The following is an 18,737-nucleotide window of genomic DNA, read 5'->3' on the forward strand; positions in this document are numbered from 1 at the left end:
TGCAGCCTCCATGAGCATCTCACTATAACACTGCAGCATCATACAACACACTGTCCGATTGGCCGAGGACCTTCTCGGGACGTGCAAGGGCCTCCTCTTTCACCATCCATGGCCGAAGTGCTCTTGGGCAAGACCCCTAACCCCCAGCTGTCCTCTGGGTGCCAGGTTTGCGCACCACCACTCAGGCCCCTATTCATTAGTGTGTACACTGTCAGAAAAATAGGTACGGGAGAGTACGGGAAAGTCCAGTTGTGTTTTTTAAAGGTACATTACATGGATTCTCTTCTCCAAGAGGAGTGGTCCCTAACTGAAGGTACCACATATGTACCCTTGAGGAAACCATAGCAGTGAATGTAAAAGATGCCACCGCCGTCATTTGATGAAAAAATGCATGCATTAACATTCAGAGCTGTTCACATGAGGGAGAATAACGTTAGAAATGAGTTTCTGTAGTAAACAAGTCACACTTCAGCCACATACAAGCAGTTGTTTTTCTCCTCAGACACTACCTTTAAAGATGCTGAGCTTCTTAATGTCAACAAACCAGAGACAACTGCAGTTCCCCACAGTCGTAGATGTTGCCTTTAATGTGGAACTGTAAATGTGAGTAAAGCGATACATGTGTTTGTGTTTTACAGGAAGGTGTAATGGGATCTGAGCTGGAAATAAGTAACAGTAAATAGCAGAAATGAATCTGTTTGTTCAGAAGAACAGCCCTCTACACAACGGTGTTAAGTGTGGGGAGACGATGTGTGATGATGATGACACTCGCCTAACTGCAGTGTGGACTTTCACGTGTGACATCATCCTGAGAGTGCGTGTGTGTGTGTGTGTCTACACTTTAAGGGCAATAATGGAGGCAGGGTCATAAGAAGGGAATGCTTCTCAAGCTCTAAATTAGTTTTGAACACTTTACAGTCACTGCCATAAGAATGAGGACAAAATTACACCTAAAGGGTTAATTCCTGCTTCCAACAGGTTAAATCTCTCTTTGAACAGTAAATGTAGCTTCAGTAAAAAGTCTGCAATGCCCTGGTTATAAACGACAGTCGTCCTCCAGCATCTCTCTGGGGTCTGTCTACAGCTCAGCATCTCCCAGACTGAGAGCAGGACACGGCGGGTGTAAATCTCACTGAGTCGCACAGCTGGCGGCAGGCGTTACAAGAAATCCAGATGCTCCTTCATGGTGTCTTTATGTTGTGTGTTTGGGATCACTGTCATTCGACCCTCCCAAAAATGTCCTGAGAGTGTATTTCAGAGCACAGACTGAAGATACTTTCACCTGCTGAGCTCCTACAGCCCAGAAATACTGCACTACCACCCCCATGTTTCACAGATGTCACTGGATACATTTTGAGGGGTTTGGGGGACACCAATAAAACACTAAGAAAAATAACAAATATACTCTTTTACTTTACAGGGTACCAGTCCATCACACTCACACACACTCACCCTGTCATTCACCCACACACTCACCCGATCATTCACCCACACACTCAGCCAGTCACTCACCCACTCATTCACCCAGTCACTCACCCACTCATTCACCCAGTCACTCGCACACACACTCACCCAGACACTCACCCAGTCACTCATCTACACACTCACCCTGTCATTCACCCACACACTCGCACACACACTCACCCAGTCAATCGCACACACACTCACCCAGTCACTCACACACTCACCCAGTCACTCACACTCACACACCTGTGGACAGTTTCACACACTCACCCAGTCACTCACACACACACACACACACTTAGGGAGTGTTTCTTTTGTTTTGGGTGATTACCCACATGTTGTGAATGTACAATACCATTCAAAAGTTTGGACATCTTCTCATTCAATGTTTTTTCTATGTTTTATATTATTTCTTACGCTGTAAATGAACACGGAAGACATTAAATCTATTAAAGAAACCAGGATATGTTTTTTACTTTAGATTCCTCAAAGTAGCCTCCTTTTGCTTTGACGACAGCTTTACACACACTCTCTGCGTTCTCTCAGTCCGCTTCATGAGGTCGTCACCTGGAAGGGTTTTCAGTGAACAGCTGTGGCCTCGTCGAGAGTTGATCTGTAGAACCGCTCCCTTCTGAATGTGTCTGAGACTGTAACTGGGGTAGGGGCTGGTACACAGCTCTATACAGTGACTAGCCTTATTCCACCCATGACTAATGAGGAGATGTGTCCACACTTTTGACTGGTACTGTACATAAGAGTTCAGCAGCTGAAGGTGACGCTCTCTGTGTGGAAACCTGGCTCCGCCCTCGACACTCTCTGCTCTGCTGTGCACATAGCCACAATGTTTTCCAGAAAGATCTGGAGTCACAGAGCCAAGATGGCCATGCGTAAACGGAGCGGAAAAATGACCGATAACATGTTTATACTACAGCAAATACTCCAAGGCTCCTGGCGCTGTCGTTTACAGCTCATCTGTCTCCCATAAGGACTGTCTTAACATCAACTCAGAACAACACAGGGGCCAGAGGCTCTCCTCATGACCATTTACAGAACTACTCACTGCGAGAGACACAACACAGGACAACGGTCACTGACCTCTACACAGGCCACATCACTGAGCTGAGGTCAGGGCCTGGAGCCTGTGGAGGAAACAGAGACACACAGCAACACAGAGAGAGAGAGAGAGAGAGAGAGAGAGAGAGAGAGAGAGAGAGAGAGAAAGAGGAAGCCACACAGGTCCTGTCCTGGGGTCTGGCCTTTCGTGCTGCTTCAGTGACTGGACTCTTGTGGAGGAGAGCCCTTCATTCCCCAGGCCTCAGTCACTGAGGAACTGGACCTGAAACACGGTCCGGCTCAGATTCTACACAATTCAGGCCCAACACCCAGAAACCTAGCTCCTATAGAGTACAGCTGAGGCTGTAACTGGTGTAAATTTACAGTGTGTGAGTTTAATCTAATAGTACATTTTAATGTGGGATTTTTTTTTATGAAGTATGAATTTGTATCATGTACGGAGCCCCTAAGGTGACATGGTGGGTTTATTTAGCAAGTTGTGGCCACTATATAGTATTTTGAGGCCACAGAGTAATATATTGAGGCCACAGAATAATATATTGAGGCCACGAAATAGTATTTTTTAGGCCACAAAATAATATATTGAGGCCAGAAAATAGTATTATTTTAGGCCACAAATTAATATATTGAGGCCACAATATAGTATTTTGAGGCCACAAAATAATATAGAGGCCACAAAATAGTATTTTTTTAGGCCACAAAATAATATATAGAGGCCACAAAATAGTTTTTTTAGGCCACAAAATAATATATTGAGGCCACGAAATAGTATTTTGAGGCCATGAAATAATATTTTAAGTCCACATCATAGTATTTTGAGGCCACAAAATAATATATTGAGGCCACAAAACAGTATTTTTTAGGCCACAAAATAATATATTGAGGCCACAATATAGTTTTTTGAGGCCACGAAATAGTATTTTTTAGGCCACAAAATAATATATTGAGGCCAGAAAATAGTATTATTTTAGGCCACAAATTAATATATTGAGGCCACAGTATAGTATTTTGAGGCCATGAAATAATATATAGAGGCCACAAAATAGTATTTTTTTTAGGCCACAAATTAATATACTGAGGCCACAATATAGTATTTTGAGGCCATGAAATATATTGAGGCCACAAAATAGTATTTTTTTAAGCCACAAAATAATATATAGAGGCCACAAAATAGTAATTTTTTAGGCCACAAAATAATATATTGAGGCCACGAAATAGTATTTTGAGGCCATGAAATAATATTTTAAGAAACAGTAGTTTGAAGCTTGGACCAAGGGACCTGCATTTGCAAAGAAACACACAAGTTTGATCGGCGTAGCAGCTGAACAACCACACAACTAACCTGAGATTAAGTCTAACACCGGACTGCAGCTGGTTAACGTTAGTGCACACAGCCTTGAGGTTCATGGACGACATGGAAACGCAGCGTGAAAGCAATTAGAGAACTTTCTCCAGGAGAGATTTATGGAGGAGAATCAAACAGCAAAATGGTGGAAGACAAAGTAGGTTTGTGTAAGTGTAGTCAGGGAGCGCAGTCACTTCATGACCTCAATATACTATTTTCCTCATTATTCTTGCTTTTCCTCTGTTAGAGTTGAAGTGTCTTTCTCAGAGCTTCCAGATCAAACTCTAAACACACATTAAGCCTATGTTTAAATGATTAACAAAACAGAAAATATAAATAAACGCCCCTAACACAAACAAACAGACGGTGTCCAGAGCAAGGTCACGCAGCAGTAACACAGAACACAACGACGTAAAACCACAGATTACAAGGTGTCCATTACACTCTCATGACTTAATATTCTGAGCAGATCAACATATCTGACTTGTATTAAAAGAGAGTCAAACTGTGACGAGAATAAACTGTACATTATACATGTGACAGCACGTGTAAACATCATTTAAACTACACAGTAGTGATCCAATACAAATGAGTGCTTCTACAATTAACACAACTTAGGGTTTGGGGTCTGTCCAGTGCCTTTGTCAAATTCATTATGGACTATTATCCACCTGATAAAGAGCTGTGTCGTCCACACCTTCTTTGAAGAACCCACAGTATGTTTACAATAGGAACACAACAGGAGATATGAACACACACTGTGCTCACCCAGCCTCACGCCCAGTGCCCCGTGGAAGAGTGGAATGTCTCCTCTCCAGAACAGTAACCCGACAGAACGGCAGGAAACGGACGAGTTTGGTTTCTGAGCGTTTCCACTGGTCTGTTTCCTGAGGAGCGTTCACACAATGGAGAGGGGAACTGGACTTTTCAAACCATGTCAGGAACGTGAGAGACAAGGTCTTGTCCCAACAGCAGCGGTGCTGTACGTGTGTGACCTTCTCAGACGTGTGTTACACAGGCCTCTTTATATCTCTGTTACATGTGAGATCAGTCAGACGTGACTGTATTAGGACTGTTACATCCAGACAGAGCCTTAGAGAGAGAGAGAGAGAGAGAGAGAGAGAGAAAGAGAGACAGACAGAGAAAGAGAGAGAGCTAGAGACAGAAAGAGCTAGAGACAGACAGAGAGAAAGAGAGACAGACAGAGAAAGAGAGAGAGAGCTAGAGACAGAGAGAAAGAGAGAGAGAGCGAGCTAGAGACAGAGAGAAAGAGAGACAGACAGAGAAAGAGAGAGAGAGCTAGAGACAGAGAGAGAGGGAGAGAACTAGACAGAGAGAAAGAGAGAGAGAGAGCTAGAGACAGAGAGAAAGAGAGACAGACAGAGAAAGAGAGAGAGAGCTAGAGACAGAGACAGAGAGAGAGGGAGAGAACTAGAGACAGAGAGAAAGAGAGAGAGCTAGAGACAGAGAGAGAGCTAGAGACAGAGAGAAAGAGAGACAGAAAGAGCTAGACAGAGACAGAGAGAAAGAGCTAGAGACAGAGAAAGAGAGACAGAGAAAGACAGACAGAGAGAGAGAGACAGAGAAAGAGAGAGAGAGACAGAGAGAGAGAGAGAGACAGAGAGAGAGAGAGAGAAAGAGAGAGAGACAGACAGAAAGAGAGAGAGAAAGAGAGAGAGAGAGACAGACAGAAAGAGAGAGAGAAAGAGAGAGAGAGACAGAGAAAGAGAGACAGAGAAAGAGAGAGAGAGGCTGATGGGGGTCTTACCACAGTTTCTGATGATCCTCTGATCTTCTGTGTGTTTCCGTCTGGAGCTGGAGGCAGAGTAAAGTGAGAGAGACTCATTCAATGAAGAAGAGAAACACTGCTCCACAACAGCATGTTAAACTCTGTGTGTGTGTGTGTGTGTGGGGGGGGGGGGGGGGGCGGTTCTGTGAATCTAATGGCTCCGCCTCTGAAACACTATCTAAACAAAAACTACACTACAGCCTTTATTGCAGTCAGTAAAGGGTTAACACTGTGGATAACAGTTAAATATAAACTCTAAGTCAATTGTTATAAATAGTCTCTTCAACTGTCTTTATAATGGTCTCTATAAAAGTATTATAACAGTCTGCATTACACTATAACAGTGTCTATAACAGTTTATAAAACAGCTTCTGTTACAGTCTTTATAATCTTTATAGGTCTATAAACCTGTACATCAAATTACCTACAGCTATAGATCAGCTTCTATCAAGGGTCTCTGTATGTCTGTATAAACGTCTCTATAACAGTCTTTGTGTAGTCTATGACTCTCTCTGTGATGATGTCCGTTACAGTGAAGGTAATGCAACTTATAGCTACTTTATATAATAATTCATTTCATTACTTTTTGTCTGAAATACTAGGTTTGGGGTGAAATCTTATCTCCTTCTCAAGAGCTGAGTTTATTAATCCACTCTGGACCTCTAGAGGCACTGGAACAGAACTGCAGCTCCTCCACACTCAGCATCTCTATATCAGTCTGTGGAGTCTGTGTTATACAGACGCACTAGGAATAAAACTCAGTGTCATATTTAATTAGGGACATCTTCTACAACTGTTTCTATTACAATCAAAAAGCAGGTAGTGTCACAGTCACATGGCTCCAGGGACCCGGAGGGTTCAAGTCCCGACATCACGACACTGCTTTTCAGAAACTTTCAAGAACGTTCTTTACAATTCCGTGACCTTTAAGCGTTTAGGCTCTGTGACGTCACGACACTGCTTTTCAGAAACGTTCAAGAACGTTCTTTACAATTCCGTGACCTTTAAGCGTTTAGTCTCTGTGACGTCACGCACGTGCGTATATAAAAGCGGCGCTCCCGGTGTTCAGTTCATTATTGCGTTAGACTCAGGAAGAACATTACTACTTGAGCTCCGACGCAACACTTTCCACCGAGAATGGAGGAAAAAGTAAGTTTGCGCACCCCGACAGAACAACAATTTTGCGCCGCGAGACGAACATCCACATCCGTACCGCTCGACACGAGCCGTTTGAGCCGTTCGAACAGAAAGAGTCACCGATTCACTCTTTAACTCGTTGTCCCGAGTTCAAATCCTTCGCTTATCTCTGGGTAGTGCACCAAGTAGATCGTGAAATAACGGCTTCTACACACGAATGACACACAAAATATAATGGAGGGATTAGTCTCGAAATACTTTACAAATGTGTAAATGTTAATCCACAAATGAAACACGAGTCACAGATATGTTTCACTGTTCACAAATGATCACATCCCAATGTGTCTCACAAATACAGTCCCCTTCATGAACACGTGGGTTTGGTTTTCATAGAAATATCACACTTTTATGTGGAAATAAATACATGTGTTTAAAGTTACATTGCAAATGTAGGGAAAAATATAGGAAAAATACCTCTGTTTCTGTCCAAACAGGTGACAACAATGTATTTCCATCGGCTGTCTAACACCATCCACTATGTGGATACAGCTGAGGAGGGGAGGCCATCAAGTGACCGGACCTGCAGCAGACCCATTAACCTGGAGGAGCAGATGATCAGGGTGCATAGTGGCCTGAGATGCTTCTCCTCTGGGCACTGCTCAGAGACGGTCCACATTTGTGAGCCTCTCCGCACTGTACTGGACCTCTCTAAGGAGAGGTCTTTCAGACAGATCCACCCTCAGGTGACCACATCCCTGAGGGACATCGTACCACCAGAGAGGAAGGATGCTGTGAGCATGAAGACGACTAAACACCTTGTCTCCGAGATGTTTGAGGACACTCTGGAGGAGGTAACGACTTTCACTTTGGTTTCATTCACTGTTTGTCATTTCATTGATGTTTAATACCAATCTAGTACAAGTCTAGTGCCCTCACATCCTCACAGCAGTGGTCCAACATCAAATCCAACACTGCTCCTTTAGAGTAGAAGCTGAAATGTTGGTGTGCACTCATTTTGACCGTGAAAGAACGCCTCTGGTGCTGCTGTGTGACAGGATTGTGAACGATGGAAGGTAACGTGACTGAATCTGTTCTCTTCTTGTACCTCTCCTTCACTAGATGAGCTCTGCCTTCATTGATTTTGACGACCACTGTGAAGAACTGGCAGTGGACAGCATCTCAGACAGCGCCAGAAGCCTGCTGCTCAAAACCATGAGTAAGACGCAGCAGTTTGCGCGGCTCTGCGCCTGGCTGACGCCCTCTGGTGACTCGCGTGTGCTCAGTGAGCTGGAAGTCAGGCTGCCCATGATGACATCCAAGATTGTGGGGGCTATTCTCCAGACCTTGCTGAGCATCAGCTCTGAGGGGAGCTCCAAGGACACTGTGGACTGTTCCCAGATGCCAGTGTCCAACTTTCTCCATGCCGTGGCTGACCACATCATCTCAGGAGTGTCACCTGAGTTGGCCACACCCAGGCAGTGCAGGAGGGAGTCCCAGAGCTCCGTGGGCTCTCAGAGTGAGAACATTTTTATGAATATCATCTCCAGCCCCGTGTTCATCCTCTTCATCCAGGATTTCCTGAAGGAGGCGTTCGAGGTGACGCGCCGCATCCTGGAGGAGGAGACCTCGAAGATCGCCCTGCTGTCAGAAGAAGGGAACTGCGGCAGGAGCGGAGAGGGAAGTCCGAAGACTCCTGTGTACGCCGGCAGCACAGCAGCTGTGGCTTCAAGAGTTGTGAGTGCTCTGGTGTTGGAACTACGGAGCACCTTCCAAGAGGACTTTGGGTTGGTGGATTATTCAGCGGATCCGTGTCTCTACTCCGCACGGGTCCAGATGGTGGCAAACAGACTGCTGACGTGTATCCAGACCAGGATTCGAAACGGTCTGGCCATGCCCATCTTCGTGAGAGCCCACGAAGCCATGAAGAGCCCAGAAGATGTCCCCCAAAGACCGAGGCATCTTCAGCTTGCAGTGGAGACCATCGTGCTCATCACAGAATACGCCATGTCTGTTTCACTGGACGTGGCCTCTGCAGGACACTTCTACCACTTCCTGCAGAGTTTTCAGACAGCAGTGATACTGTCCTCCTTCGGACTGGAACAGACATCCACGGAGGAAGAAGACAGTGCCGATGGGTCTCCTCCGAGGCGATTTCCCTTCAGGCTTCCCAGGATCAGGCTCCCCAAGCTGAGGTTTAAGGTACTGCAGGTACAAAACTGGTCTAATATGGGCTTTTCTTGATATTCTGGATTACTGACATGATCCCTCTCTTCCTTTTAATGGAAAAGAAAACCAAGATCGCTCCGATCACTGCTCTCCAACAAGAGCTGAGCCACGAAGAGCCTGTCGCAACTGGTACGTTTTTAAATGCGGAAACTTTCAGGGCTTTAGAGGCTAAGGATCTAGACGCGTTCATCTGCTGTAACCGTGGTCATAGTGTTTGGACCAGTATTGTTTATTTTCTTCTCTCCAGACAAACCACCTCACCGCCAGGCTCCGATTACACCGGCGGCCCCCTCGGTCCCGAAGAGAGCCTCCTTCTTTGGACGCCTCTCCAAACGGTGGACGAGGATCAGTCCACGAGACCTGACCCAGGATCAGCCTGTGGCTAATGGTAATGATTTGAATCCTCTCTCAAGTCTCAGTTCAGGAGAAAGCGTACTGTCAGTGTGTCAGAGCTGCTGTGAAACAGAGAAGGATCTAGAATCAGTGTTTACAGTGTAACATGAGAGTAACGGAGGTCTTATTCATGTTCTTACACTGGACTGTTTGATTCCTCTCCAGGAGAAGGGCCTTCACACTCTGAAGGTCCCAGAACACCCGCAGCCGTCCGTGTCCCAAAGAGAAAGTCCTTCCTCGCCAGGGTTTCGGCTGCGTTCTCCAAGGTAACGTTAGTGTGATGAGTCCTGACAGCGCAGAATAAGGCTGACACTAAGGGACGGTGTGTTTGGACGTTATCACGTTTGGACACGTGTGTTTCTGCACAGTACGAGCTGTGGTGGATTTGTACTGAGTCTCATTCCATGATTCTAACACGCTTTGACAGAAAAACAAAGACAAGGTGGTTCTATGAAAGAAAGGGGAAGGACCAAGAGCAAGAGCACCCCCAGAGTCCATGAGGAGGACAGAGAAATGAAGACATGGGTTTGAACAAAACACAGAATTAAACACAGGTCATGTGATCAGGCTGCTGTGTGATTGGGTTTGTGTTTGTTGCAGGTTTGTGTTCTCCTCTGAAGACCCCAGAAAAGATGAAGATGGTGGAGGAAGAAGGAAGGGGTGGGGGGAGATGAATGCTCTTGTTCATATTTGTAATCAATAAAAATTCAAAACTCAACCAGGAGTCGGTGTGGAGTTATTTCTGAACTTCAACAAAGTGTAGCTACAATTCAGAATTCAGACTTTCTCCCATTGGATTTCAATTTAACAACAAAATAAATGACCAAAGAGAACTGAGATGTCAATGTTACACATGAAATGACAAAAGAGATGGAGAAGGGTTGTGATTTGAAGTAAAATCATATCACACACAAGCTTTGAAACTCTTCTTACACAATATTTCAAATCTAACCAATCAAATATCTCCAAGTTCACCAAGAGTTAATGTGGAGCTATTTTAGATTTTTTCCCCCTCCTCCCTGGATCACAACCTTAACGTGGTGCACGGGTTTACGTGACCTGCGTGAGCCTAGGAGCTATGTTGTCGGGGGCAATAGCCTGTAAGGGGCGTGATTGGGAGGAACGGCCTCGCTGATCTGAACCCGAGTGGTGTTCAGTTACTGGATTTCTGTGCCCATCACAGTTTGTCCATTACGAACACCATGTTCGAGCATAAGGGTGTCCACAAGTACACCTGGCATCAGGACACCCTAGGCCGCATTTCGATTATTAACTGGTGGTATTAATATTATTATATTATGGTATTATTAATTAAGTGGTATCATCGGTCCTGCGGCCATGTTCTGGACACTCGGGTGAAGAGAGGCGCTGAGCTGTCAACTGATCACCACCTAGTGGTGAGTTGGATCAGATGGCGGGGGAGGATGCCGGACAGACCTGACAGGCTTAAACTTGTGCTGAGGGTTTGCTGGGAACGTCTGGCAGAGGAACCTGTCACAGAGGTCTTCGACTCCCACATCTGGCAGAGCTTCGACTGTATCCTCATGACCATTTACAGAACTACACACTGACAACACAGGGCACAGAGACACAACACAGGACAACGGTCACTGACCTCTACACAGGCCACATCACTGAGCTGAGGTCAGGGCCTGGACCCTGCGGAGGAAACGGAGACACACAGCAACACAGAGAGAGAGAGAGAGAGAGAGAAAGAGAGAGAGAGAGGGGAAGCCACACACGTGAAACACGGCCCGGCTCAGATTCTACACACTTCAGGCCCAACACCCAGAAACTTAGCTCCTATAGAGTACAGCTGAGGCTGTAACTGGTGTAAATTTACAGTGTGTGAGTTTAATCTAGTAGTACATTTTAATTTGGGATTTTTTTCATGAAGTATGAATTTGTATTATGTACGGAACCCCTAAGGTGACATGGTGGGTTTATTTAGCAAGTTGTGGCCACTATATAGTATTTTGACGCCACAGAATAATATATTGAGGCCACAAGATGGTATTTTGAGGCCAGAAAATAATATATTGAGGCCAGAAAATAGTATTATTTTAGGCCACAAATTAATATATTGAGGCCACAATATAGTATTTTAAGGCCACATAATATATTGAGGACACAAAAGAGTATTATTTTAGGCCACAAAATAATATATTGAGGCCACAAATAGTATTTTTTTAGGCCACAAAATAATATATTGAGGCCACAAAATAGTATTTTTTTAGGCCACAAAATAATATGTTGAGGCCACAGAATAACATACTGAGGACACAAAATAATATATTGAGGCCACAAATAGTATTTTTTTAGGCCACAAAATAATATATTGAGGCCACAAAATAGTATTTTTTTAGGCCACAAAATAATATGTTGAGGCCACAGAATAACATACTGAGGACACAAAATAATATATTGAGGCCACAAAATAGTATTTTTTTAGGCCACAAAATAATATATTGAGGCCACAGAATAACATATTGAGGCCATGAAATATTATATTAAGGCCACAAAATATTATTTTTTTAGGCCACAGAATAATATATTGAGGCCACAAGATAGTATTTTGAGGCCATGAAATAATATTTTATGTCCACATCATAGTATTTTGAGGCCACGAAACAGTAGTTTGAAGCTTGGACCAAGGGACCTGCATTTGCAAGAAACACACAAGTTTGATCGGCGTAGCAGCTGAACAACCACACAACTAACCTGAGATCAAGTCTAACACCGGACTGCAGCTGGTTAACGTTAGTGCACACAGCCTTGAGGTTCATGGACGACATGGAAACGCAGCGTGAAAGCAATTAGAGAACTTTCTCCAGGAGACATTTATGGAGGAGAATCAAACAGCAAAATGGTGGAAGTCACTTCATAACCTCAATATATTATTTTCGTGTCTTACGACCCAGTCTAGGGTTGAGTCGTAACAGAATGAGGTGTGTGTTGGAATTAATGCATGAGAAGAGAATAACTGTAACAGAGACGTCAAAAAAAGGACACAAACGGAAATGCAGAATGTTTAATGAATAGAATATATATATATATATATATATATATATATTGTAGATGTGATATTTACAATGACCCAAACGCCAGTGAACTTCATCTATCAAACAACAGAGACTTTTCTCTGGCAAATTCCACATACGTCTGGCTGGGCGTTTTTGTAAGACGTCTGAAATTCTGTCTGTAGGCTTCTGGAACTAACTCATACGCCCGAAGAATTGTACTTTTCACGACGTCATAATCCAAGCTCTGCTCCAGCGACAGAGAGGAACAAACCTCCTGAGCCTTGCCCACTAATTTACACTGAAGCAGCAGAGACCACAGACCTTTAGGCCAACTAAGAGCGGTAGCGATCCGCTCAAAAATCGGAAAATAAGCGTCCACCTCATTTTCCCTGAAAGCAGGAACCAGACCGATCTGCCGACTCACATCAAAATCCCGCGCTGTACTTACGGCCGATGAGCGAGCTGGAGAGCGGGGCTTGGGAACCGGTGGCGTGGCTGGTGCCTGAACGCTGTCAGGAGCAGGAGAGTGCGCCGTGGGAGAGGCCGCACTGCGAGGGAGAGGGACAGGCTTATAATCCCCCAGACTCATTCTTTTTAACGCAAGCTCCTTCTCAGCTTCAACTTGCACTGCCTTAAAGCGGAGTAACTCTGCCTCACGCTCCTGAATCTTTATTTCCAGCTCTAGCTATTTAAGTCGAATGGCCAAGCGCGGATCTAACCCAGGAGAAAGGGAAACACCGGGATCTATGTGCGGCAGAAACTCAGAGTCGTCCACGGCCTCCGCCGCGTCCGTACTCCGAGCTAGACTCAAAGCAACACCCGGAGAACCCCCCTCTCAGGCAAAATTCCCCTTCTACCTACCTGGGTCTCCAAGGCCTCCTTAATCTCCCGTTTTGGAGCAGAGCGAGGGACACTAACAGAAAAGAAATCCGCTATCAAAAGCAGATCGACAACAAATCAAAACTAGCCATCTTCCAGATTGCAGAACCTAGAATTGTACAGAGATAGGGAGAGAGAGAGAGAGAGAGAGAGAGAGAGAGAGAGAGAGAGAGAGAGAGAGAGAGGGTGAGAAATAACATACACAGTGCAGCGTAACAAGAGGCATATGGTAGCCTCCGGCAACTAGCCTCCTGACCATAAAAATCAATCATACAATTTTACTGGAACCCCAGTGGAGGAACAGAGTCTGCACCAGTCACAAATGTTAGGAGGTCTTCAAATGTGATATCCATGCTCTCTTCTGTTGACACTAAGAAAAAAACATGTACCTGCACTTTTATATAACATTGCAACGTGTATACGGTATGTAAAGAGGAGCCACATTAATAGCACAAAACATTAATACTGTATGAGCAGTTTATACCCACACAGCCCAATATTCTCAGGACAGTAACATTCCTCTTACTCCTCTTGTAACCAGTATGAAATATTTGGCAGTGGGCAAGTGGAGGTGTTTAAGCACATTGTCAAGGGCCAAAGTATTGGGCTCGAGCTTCTGCCAAACTGCTAGACTTGTGGAGTATGACCAGTAAGCAATGGTGAGTATCTACACTGCTCAAAAAAAAATAAGGGGAGCACTAAAACAACACACTCGTTGGTGTGTGTGGCCTCCATGTGCCTGTCGACCTCCCTACAAAGCCTGGGTAATGGTGAATCTGCCAATCTTGGTGTTCTCTGGCAAATGCCAATCGCCCTGCACGGTGTTGGGCTGTAAGCACAAGCCCCACTTACGGATACAATACGGATATTAGTGGCCTGCTGGAGGTCATTTTGCAGGGCTCTGGCACTGCTCCTCCTGTTCCTTCTTGCACAAAGGAGGAGGTAGCGGTCCTGCTGCTGGGTTGTTGCCCTCCTATGGCCCGCTCCACATCTCCTGGTGTACTGACCTGTATCCTGGTATCTCTGGACACTGTGCTGACTGACACAGCAAACCTTCTTCTACAGCTCTCACTGATGTGCCGTCCTGGATGAGCTGCACCACCTGAGCATCTTCTGTGGGTTGTAGACACTGCCTCATGCTTCCTCTAGGGGGGAGAGCACTGACAAAATACAAAAGCGACTAAAACATCAGCCTGAAAGGATGAGAACAGAGAAATGGTCTGTGGTCACCACCTGCAGAACCACTCCTTTATAGCGGTTCTCTTGTTAATTGCCTCTCATTTCTACCTGTTGTCTGCTCCATTTGCAAAACAGCAGGTGAAATTGATTCACAATCAGTGTTGCTTCTTAACTGGACCGGTTGATTTCACAGAAGAGTGATTGACTTGGAGTTACATTGTGTTGTTTAAGTGTTCCCTTTATTTTTTGAGCAGTGTATTAACAGTGATCTTAAGAGGAACACATCACGCACCCAATAATGGATATATGAGCCTGGATATCCCACCTGGTCTGAACTGACAGAAGAGCTACTGTGGAAAAAGTGAGGGAAATGTTTAGTACTGCTTACAGGAAGAATTTATAAGAACATATAATATATGCTGGGGTTTTTTGTATAAATATTATAACCAGGCATCACTATTTTTTATAACAGACAGTGTACTTATGCTCCTTACTGGTTGCAAACATATAGTATCACTTACCTTGAATGGACATTAGCCAGCATTCCCAGAGGAAGACTGTGTCCTCTTCCTGTTCCCTGAGATTGCTACCTTGTGGACTCCAATTTACTGTGAAGAGCTCCCGAAAATCAGCTCTTGAGAGTTTAACACCTGTGTTGGTGAACACAGGGAGGAACTGCTTCCAGAACCTCTCCACCATCGACCACATCTGTCCACATGAGTTCATGCCAGATGTGAACTGATATATCATGCTCGCCACCCTGAAAATATTAAGTAATAATTATTGCAAAGTACACCTTCCAATTTACGAACGTACTGTACAGGTGTTTGGACACTGAATGTAGTAATATAGTCACTATAAACTGTACTGACATGAAACACCAGACGGACTATCCAGGTGTTTCAATGCCGAGTATGTGTTTAAACGGCAATATCGCAGCATTAAACAAAAGTACAAAGTCTAAAACCCACGTGAATTCAGGAAATGAAATGTTAACCTTTATTTTTCGTAATCGAGTTGCCGGTTGCAATGAACCACATAGTCCTCTCAGTCTCTTCTCTTCAAATGCGCGGGCTCTAAGCCCCGCCCAAAAGCACGTCATACTCGTAGAGGGTCGAGCCCCTCTTCGTGTACGTCACATCCTGTTGTGTTTCCCGCTCTCATTCACGAGAGTACATGCTATCATGGTTACCTCCTCCGACGATGGCCCCTCATCCACCGGTTCGCAACCTACTCCTAGTCTTCGCTCGGTGCTCGAAGTTCCAGCCACCGCTGCCTCGGCCGTCTCAGGCTCTCGATCCGGCCGCCTCCGAACTCGGCACTCGGGCTCCAGCCGTCCTCGTCGCTCCTCATCAGAATCTCCTCCTGCTTCGCGCCGCTGCCTTCGCCTTAGACGCCGGACAACTCCTCCCGTCAGCCCCGTTTCTTCTCCCACTGCTCACGCCGCCGCGAACTGGACTGTGGCCGGCCTCCGGAAGGCCTTAAGGGACCGCGGTGTCTGGTTTTCCCGCTACGCAAAGAAGAGAACACTCTCTCTGCTGCTCCAGGATTCCTCTCTCTGCCCCCGGCCCGTCGCGCTCGATCAGGACGCCCCGCCGTGTCCACCTCACCTTTGCCGGCCTTCCTCCGGAGCGTCCACTCTACCTCCCGATACAGCGACCCCAGCCTCTTCAGGTTTTTAACAGTCTGTTACTAAACATATATAAAACAGTTTAACCCTGTAATCTAAACTGTGCTCTACTTCAAACAGTAACTCATGTCCTGACAACCAACAACTTCCAGTTAGTAAACTCAATAAAGTCTCCGGTCCACCTTAAATAAGACGAGTTGGCATCGAATATCCTTGTCCACCTTAAATAAGACGAGTTGGCATCGAATATCCTGGTCCACCTTAAATAAGACGAGTTGGCATCGAATATCCTTGTCCACCTTAAATAAGACGAGTTGGCATCGAATATTCTGGTCCACCTTAAATAAGACGAGTTGGCATCGAATATTCTGGTCCACCTTAAATAAGACGAGTTGGCATCGAATATCCTTGTCCACCTTAAATAAGACGAGTTGGCATCGAATATTCTGGTCCACCTTAAATAAGACGAGTTGGCATCGAATATTCTGGTCCACCTTAAATAAGACGAGTTGGCATCGAATATCCTTGTCCACCTTAAATAAGACGAGTTGGCATCGAATATCCTGGTCCACCTTAAATAAGACGAGTTGGCATCGAATATCCTGGTCCACCTTAAATAAGACGAGTTGGCATCGAATATTCTGGTCCACCTTAAATAAGACGAGTTGGCATCGAATATCCTTGTCCACCTTAAATAAGACGAGTTGGCATCGAATATTCTGGTCCACCTTAAATAAGACGAGTTGGCATCGAATATCCTGGTCCACCTTAAATAAGACGAGTTGGCATCGAATATCCTGGTCCACCTTAAATAAGACGAGTTGGCATCGAATATCCTGGTCCACCTTAAATAAGACGAGTTGGCATCGAATATCCTGGTCCACCTTAAATAAGACGAGTTGGCATCGAATATCCTGGTCCACCTTAAATAAGACGAGTTGGCATCGAATATCCTGGTCCACCTTAAATAAGACGAGTTGGCATCGAATATCCTGGTCCACCTTAAATAAGACGAGTTGGCATCGAATATCCTGGTCCACCTTAAATAAGACGAGTTGGCATCGAATATCCTGGTCCACCTTAAATAAGACGAGTTGGCATCGAATATTCTGGTCCACCTTAAATAAGACGAGTTGGCATCGAATATCCTGGTCCACCTTAAATAAGACGAGTTGGCATCGAATATCCTGGTCCACCTTAAATAAGACGAGTTGGCATCGAATATCCTGGTCCACCTTAAATAAGACGAGTTGGCATCGAATATCCTGGTCCACCTTAAATAAGACGAGTTGGCATCGAATATCCTGGTCCACCTTAAATAAGACGAGTTGGCATCGAATATCCTGGTCCACCTTAAATAAGACGAGTTGGCATCGAATATTCTGGTCCACCTTAAATAAGACGAGTTGGCATCGAATATTCTGGTCCACCTTAAATAAGACGAGTTGGCATCGAATATTCTGGTCCACCTTAAATAAGACGAGTTGGCATCGAATATTCTGGTCCACCTTAAATAAGACGAGTTGGCATCGAATATCCTGGTCCACCTTAAACAGCGCAGCAGCTGCATTCCGTCAGTTTTCCAGGGTTTGTCCATTGTTTTGTTGGGAACACTTTTCAGTGAAATATTAAATGAAGATCAGAGTAACGTCACAGATCAGAGTTGGTGTTTTTAATGATACACAGACAGCACTGCGGCAGTAATTCACCTCATAGTGGACTGCGCTGAAGAGGCTTTTCAGTCGCCAGCTCCTTCTTCTGATTTTTTTGCCTTAAACGATTCAGTAGTTTTATTCCGCACCTTGATTTCATTCATTCAGAGAGGATTTGGCAAGTATTTCAGGGGCGCAGCCCACATCCTCAGCTCCTCTGCTCCTCTGTTCTCATGTCATGTTGATGTTAAACGAACAGAGGAGCAGATGAACTCGTCAGTATTAAGACGTGTCCGTGTATTGACGATGTTAGGGACATCGTTAGAATGCGAAAAGCACATGGGTCACAGGAACGCTTCCAAACATCATACATCATCTTAACCACTTTAAACACATCTCTGTTCGAGGCTCCAGTGAAAAACTGAAGGCGAGTGAAGAGAAATGTGTCCCACTTGTGCTCTCCGCTCTGTCTCACGCCCCTTTTGCACTCCTACAACAACGTCATCAGTGTACACGCGTCTAGGAAGGACATTAATTGACACAAAAATAAAGGCAATCCTATGATGCAGCGCCAGCACAACTCCCATCAATTTCACTCTTCTCTCAGAACAAAAATCATTAAAATCATGTTCAGACCAGAAGAGAAGACTCCGTGGTGCTGAAACACTGAGGGGACGTTATCCACCGAGTAAAGTAAACACGGGTTGTGTGTGGTGGGCTGAAACAAGCCCCATGAGGACAGTCATGGGTTAGAGTGGTGTCTACTGAAACAGCTGTCTGTGGAGTGGGTGTGTAATTAGGCAGTTCACTAGGTTTTGGGGCAGACGGATTGACACAGCTTCTCAAAGAAATTCTTTTTCTGTTTTATCTCTCCCCCCCAGTGAAACATCCAGTGGCAGAGATGTGCATCTACCTCCTGGTTTTTAGCCTGTTGGTCAAGGACAGT

The 18,737-nt window shown here is 45.1% G+C and overlaps 2 protein-coding genes across 3 annotated transcripts in view; one reads left to right on the forward strand and one right to left on the reverse strand.

Annotated features, from left to right (window-relative positions):
- fhl3b (four and a half LIM domains 3b) overlaps nt 1-6,446 on the reverse strand; it is a 29,082-nt gene extending 22,636 nt beyond the window's left edge. The window contains exons 1-2 of one of the 2 annotated variants that reach the window (XM_066669366.1): nt 6,256-6,446; nt 5,652-5,698 (exon numbers count right to left, since the gene is read on the reverse strand). The gene's annotated coding sequence lies outside the window, so the exon portion shown is untranslated. Of the gene's footprint in view, nt 1-5,651; nt 5,773-6,255 lie in introns of those variants that run through there. The other variant, XM_066669365.1, reaches the window with a different exon arrangement.
- Nucleotides 6,447-6,757: 311 nt separating this feature from the next.
- Nucleotides 6,758-9,050, forward strand: LOC136694919 (uncharacterized). The gene is made up of 3 exons (XM_066668750.1): nt 6,758-6,821; nt 7,304-7,660; nt 7,929-9,050. The coding sequence occupies exons 1-3, from the start codon at nt 6,810-6,812 to the stop codon at nt 9,048-9,050; spliced, it is 1,491 nt and encodes a 496-aa protein (XP_066524847.1). The 5' UTR covers nt 6,758-6,809.
- Nucleotides 9,051-18,737: the final 9,687 nt, after the last annotated feature.

This window comes from Hoplias malabaricus, chromosome 4 (assembly GCF_029633855.1).
Source record: "Hoplias malabaricus isolate fHopMal1 chromosome 4, fHopMal1.hap1, whole genome shotgun sequence".
NCBI classification, from domain to species: domain Eukaryota; kingdom Metazoa; phylum Chordata; class Actinopteri; order Characiformes; family Erythrinidae; genus Hoplias; species Hoplias malabaricus.

Bases quoted from the DNA above. Each gene is read 5' to 3' on its own strand.
- LOC136694919 (XM_066668750.1), top strand. The intron at 7,661-7,928 runs GTAACGACTTTC...CTCCTTCACTAG, and splicing joins TTGAGGACACTCTGGAGGAG to ATGAGCTCTGCCTTCATTGA.